General features: G+C 29.6%; 1 protein-coding gene across 1 annotated transcript; it reads right to left on the reverse strand.

Moving 5' to 3' along the window:
• Nucleotides 1-1,299: 1,299 nt before the first annotated feature.
• Nucleotides 1,300-5,579, reverse strand: LOC131601392 (protein NRT1/ PTR FAMILY 5.6-like). Its single transcript, XM_058873194.1, has 4 exons — nt 5,324-5,579; nt 3,986-4,203; nt 2,682-3,229; nt 1,300-2,356 (listed from the first exon to the last, which is right to left on the reverse strand). Exons 1-4 carry the CDS (start codon nt 5,472-5,474, stop codon nt 1,480-1,482), a joined length of 1,794 nt encoding a protein of 597 aa, XP_058729177.1. The 5' UTR covers nt 5,475-5,579; the 3' UTR covers nt 1,300-1,479.
• Nucleotides 5,580-6,376: the final 797 nt, after the last annotated feature.

Here is a 6,376-nt window from a genome sequence, read left to right on the forward strand (position 1 = left end):
TAGCGGTTGTTCGACTCGGTGAGGATTAGCTCATGAGTCAGTTATTTAGTTAGCGTCAGGTGTCATGCTCTGATATTTGTAACACTGGGGACGCGATGTTTAGAGTTTATGGTTTATAACTCTGGTTATGTTTTGATGTTTTGAAGGATTAGTTTCAAAGACGTTAAACTTAATCCGTATGATTTAGTTTCCGCTGTGTTAACATGAAATGTTTTTAATTGATGATGATTGCCTCAGTGAATGCACAACATAACTAAACGATGTTTTAATTAATTATTGAATTGTGGCACCCTTATTTTCATGTACTCTGAATAAATTTATTTAATTTGCCGCGGAGTTTAGAATGATGTTACACTGCCGAGGCACAACTCGTCCTTATTCGGATTATACACACACACACACACATAGAGGATGGACCAATTTACAGCTAAATAGTTACACCACGAGTTACACTCGCTCGTAACTTCGTTTCGAATAAATATTTTTTAAAATCAATCGTTGAATTGAAAAATAATAGTATATAGATTATACCTATAAAGTTTGAGATTATTCTATAATGATTTACTATGCCATTGAATTACATCAAAATTAACGTTATATGAAAGTTTATTTTAATGTTAATCTTTGGATATCTTGATGGTATAGTATAGTAAATCATTATAGATGAAACTCAAAGTTTATAGATTTATAGATATGATCTATATGATATAATGTTTCAATCCAACAGTTGATTTTAAAAAATATTTATTCGAAATGAAGTTACGAACAAGTGTAATTCGTGGTATAACTCTTCAGATGTAATTTGATATATATATATATATATATATATATATATATATATATATATATATATATATATATATATATATATATATATATATATATATATATATATATAAGCTAGCTGCATTGAAGATATAAATTAATTTTTATTTATTTTTTACTTAATTTTTATATTTAATATTATAAATTATATGTATAATATCCTCACAACTAAAAATGTCTGTCTATTTTATATATATATATATATATATATATATATATATATATATATATATATATATATATATATATATATATATATATATATATATATATATATATATATATATATATATATATATAAAATCGAAGAAAATAATACTAATTACATCTCCGTTTGCGAAAGAAAATTAAAGATGAATTTATATATTGTTAAAATTGCTTAGCTACAATAGATTGATTTTGTTTAATTTTTTGCTACATGAAATCTACAATAAAGAGATAAACTGAAAAACCATTAGATTGAATTATAAGAAATCAACAATATCATATGATTATTCATTAAAATCCAAAGCAAAGTGACTAGGAAAATTAAAAACCAAATTTACAAACACATGACTTTGCTAGTTCATATAAACATATAATAATTTGCTCCATCACTAGATAAAACTTCAATACTTAATCAATATAAAACTAACTTAACAACTAATTAATTATTCAAACCATTCTCACCTCTTCTCCACCATGATCATTTTTTCCATCATAAGAATCCCTCACAGCCACATTTTGCACAGTCTTATAACTATAATTTCTAGCAAAGAACACAAACACAAACATGTTCAATGTAGTTATCCCTCCAAGTAGCCAATAAAATTTATCCAACCTACTAGTATTCAAATTTGCACCAAACCAACTTTTTCCATTTTTTATTGTCACATGATCCACAATTGTTATCAACCAACCACATAGAAAATTTGCAGCTCCAATGACACTCAAGTAAAGTCCAATCCCAAAGCTTCTCATTGAATCCGGAACTTGATCATAGAAGTATTCTTGTAAACCGACGAGCGTAAAACCGTCGGCGAAACCGATTATTAAAAATTGCGGCGCGAGCCAGAAAACACTCATTGAAAGTGAGCCTTTTAATGGATTCGCCTCGACGATTTTTAGTCTTTTTTTCTCGACCAATGCGGCTACTATCATTGTTATGATTGAGAAAACCATTCCGAAACCGATTCTTTGGAGAATGTTCATGCCTCGTTCGTTTCCGGTTATTTTTCTTAGGATCGGCACGAGGAATTTGTCATAGAATGCAACGGAGATTATCATGCCGATTGCGGATATAGTGAAGATTGAAGCGGGTGGAAACTCGAAACTATGTCCTAGTTTTCTATCCATTATCTGACCTTGTTTGAGGAAGAAAGTTTGTGTTTGTGCAGCACACATTCCAAATGGTAAAGTGAATATCCAAATTGGAATCATGTTGATCATAAGCTTCATTTCTTCAACTTTTGTCACCGTTGCAATTCTCCATGGACTTTGTTCCTTTTCTATGTTTCCTCCATTTTCAACTATTGCTGCCTTGTCAAAGAATCTGAAAAAAAAATACTATTGTATCATGATCTTTGACATTAGAAATAATCATGGTCAAATGCGAAATATAGTGCAAAAATTGCGTTTAAAATGTTGATGTTACAAATCAAAATCTCAATCCCAGTCGATAAAACTCTAGTTTACAATAATATCACCGCATATGGCTCAAAATTACCACGGTTGAGTAGTGGTTAAATAAGTCTCACAAAATATTGTAACGGTTAAATCATAGTTAAATAAATTTTTTATTTATTTTGTCATGACTAAATTGCATGTAACATACACAGAATCTACAAAAACTTGAGACGGTTCTGAATAAAACTTACTTGAGTTTCTTGGTATGAGCCAGAAATCTTCCATTATTGCCCTCAGCTTTAGAAACTTCATACAATTGACTTGGACTAGAAGGATAAGGAAGCTTTCTCTTTGATATTGCCGCAACAATAACTTGAAACATTGGAGCCAAAACACTTCCATTTGGCTTTCTATAACGATAGATTTTCCTTCCAATCACAAAAATAAGCAATGAGAAAGCCATAACACCTAGGAGAATAATATCAGCAGCACCCCAACTGACATTATCTTGTATATAACCAATAAGGGTTACTCCAAGAATGAGTCCACTACATAGTCCACAGTTCCACCAATTGAAAAATGACATTTTTTGTCTTCTTTCTTTGATGTGATCATCATCAAATTGATCAGCTCCAAAGCTTTCTAGAGCTGGTTTGTGTCCTCCTGTTCCTATTGAGATTAGGTATATGGCTAGGAAGAAGAAGACTTCATGAATCTTTCTTGGTTTAGTGCATGTGGTTGTGTGGGCACATGGCTTTAAACTTGGTAAGAACCATGATAGAGTGAGTAGCACCAAGCCCTGTATTATTCAACAAAATAAGTGTTATCACTTGGTAAAAATAAAAATTAATTGAATAACTAATATATTTTATTTAGAGTGACAAAGTAGGCGGACCAACGGATTAGATATGTCTGTTAAATCCGTAATGTTTGGCTAAGGTTTCTAATTCGCCATCTTTACACTGTCCGCCCTTTTTTTTAATGGGTATTGGCGAGCACGGGCCTAAACCGTTTCTCACTCTCAAGCTTTAGGGTGGTAAAGTGGATCGATTCCATTGTACGCACTCATTTAACCCTCAATTTTTGATTGGCCGATGAAAGGTTTTTAATTCACCTCCTCTACCCCGTCCGCCCTATTTTTTTGGCGGACGTTTAGTGCGAACATAAATGAAGCAAACATGTCCGTTTGTCAAGGTTAAGCTTTAGGATGGCAAAATGGTTCGTGTCCATCGGACACGCCGTTTAGTCCTCTATTTGTTATTGGCCGAAGCAACATTTTTTGTTCGCTCTCTTTATTCTGCTCGTCCTATTTCTTTGTGGGTTTTGGCGAGCCCGAGATTAAACGAGACGAACAAGAGCCCGTTCTAACACATCTACCTGTCAGACGCGCCCGTTTATCCCTCTATTTTTAGCAGCCGAGACAAGAGTCCGCTCTAACTCATCTATTTGTCATCTCTAATCTCGTCTATAGATAAATTAAATATGTAAACCAGATACAATAAGATTAATGTTACCAATTAGTGTTGTAGTTGAATGGTTTGAATAAGATTATTACCATGAGATAAATAATGCATGATCCAATGACAGTGTTGTATCGTCCCAAGTAAGAATCAGCTAAGAATCCACCAAAAAGTGGCATCAAAGTAGTAACCCCAGACCAGTAATTCACATTCTTAACTGCTGTTGTAAGATCTTGATGCAAAACTTTTGCCAAATACATCCCCAAATTAGTTGCTATTCCAAAGTAGCTCAACCTCTCACTAAATTCAATTGCTGTAAAAAAATAAAAATAATCAACCATTTACTAAATATATTACATTTTTCAAAATTATCAAACTCATAATTTTATAATTTAATGTTTTCCACTATATGCTTAGCTCTATCCCATATTCCCATTATTACTCCAACTACTAGCTAGGTAATTTTGAGAGTTGAATTTCTAGCATTATTCTTAAAATTGAAATTCATCTAATTTTAGCATATGCTTTATTAACAATTAAAAATTAATATATGAATTCTTAATCATTTCAAGTTATGAATTTTGTTTTTAATCTTTTTTAAATGTATTATCACTACCTATCTCATTCTTTATATTGGCTCAATGTTACTCGGTTTTCTTTTGAGATTTGGAATTATTCCGTTTTGTAAATAAAAAACAAAAGGTATATATTCTATCATCTAGACTTAGTCTAGGTGTTTTCAGAAAAGGAAAAGAAGATCCTATTTATGGATGTTGGCCACGTGAATAATATTAGAAAAATTAAATATTTTTTTTTATCATTTTCTAATGAAGCATAAAAGTGGTAAATATTTATTTTAAAAAAGCATAAAGATTGTAAATATGTATATTCAAAGAAAAAAACCATTAATATCTCTATTATTAATAATAATTTCTCCTTTTCGTTTTCAAAAAAAAAAATTTAAAAACATTAAATTAGTTTTTTATATAAGAAAAAAAATAGTTTTTTTTTTAAATTTAAATAGAAAAACTAATAAATTAAAAATCAATTTTTTAAAATATTTTTTAAATGAAAAAAATTAATATTCTTTTTAGTCACAATCACATCATACTGATTTACATATTGTAAAATTTACTGACTGTTTGAAGAAGATCAAACGACTTATATTTATTTTTTAAATTGATCAAATCGAACAATCTAAAAATTTTGAATTTGTGAATGCATGATCGAGTAGCTTTAAGCATTTATAGAAAATTCATGCTTATTATGTATTATATGATAAAAAAAACAAAAATAATAAAGTAAAATAAAAACAATAAGGTGAAGAAATATATATTATTAATTACAATTAGCTAAAATAATAATGCAGCACTGCAAGAATTGATGAAATTCAAGAGACCTTATATGCATGAAATTATTGAAGTAATTCTTACCAATAATGAAAAAAGAGGCTTTCCAAGAACCAGTTGAAGATCGAAGAGGAATTTTCCCAGCATAATCCAAAGAAGAATCATGAACAAATTTCATCTCATCATCATCATCAACAACTTCTCCTGTTTTTGCATCATGTTTGTTCTTCTTCATCTTCCAATTCAAGCTAAGCAGTGGTAGCAAGAATACTAGCTAGCTGTTTTCTTTGATGAAGTATTCTTAAAATAAGAGATATGGGAACAAGTTGTGGATATTGAATTGACAAATAATAGACACCTTATATAGAGAATGAGATTTGCCTTTTTGGTCCACTTGCTATCACTATATTTTTTTATAAATAAAATAAAAAATTTGACTTTGCAAGAAATGAAATACACAATTTTTAATATAAAGTTTTTATTTTTATTATGTATTTTATCTGTGTTCTAGAGCTATGCTAGAATTAGTAAAAATAAAGTAAAAAAGGAAAAATTTATTTAAAAAATAAATAATTGAATTTTTTTAATCAACTATAATTTTTTTAATTTGTTTTTTTAAACTTTGTCTTTTAACTTTGTCTTCTAAGATGATAAGATAAGAACATGTGGTTATGATAATGACAAGGTTCAATATGTGAGACAAAAAAACATTAGCAAATAAAATAAATAGCCTTCAGCAATAATAATAATAAATAAGAAAATATATTAGAATAAGTCGAGAAAAGGCGAAAACATTGTTTCCCCAATTCGATCAAAAGTTTCACTCTAGGAGAGAGAACACCTCTCCAATTCACTATAGTCAGAAAAATTGTTATAAGAGATTATCAAATTACAAAAAAAAAAATAGCATCCGCCTTTAGAGTTCCAAAAGGACAATCCAGAAGGCGTCCAAAAACAAAATTCTATTTTCTATCTGAGTGTTTCCCAACCTCTCCAATTCTCAATAATGTAAGCACGCAAACCCAAGGTATAAACAAGTGTTTTCCAATTCCTTTAGATAACTCCAAAGATTTCCCAAAACTCTTGTCTTTCTAAATTTTCCCTTGAGAATATCCTAAATCCTTTTGCTTTACCTTT

Source organism: Vicia villosa, linkage group LG5, assembly GCF_029867415.1.
Source record: "Vicia villosa cultivar HV-30 ecotype Madison, WI linkage group LG5, Vvil1.0, whole genome shotgun sequence".
NCBI classification, from domain to species: domain Eukaryota; kingdom Viridiplantae; phylum Streptophyta; class Magnoliopsida; order Fabales; family Fabaceae; genus Vicia; species Vicia villosa.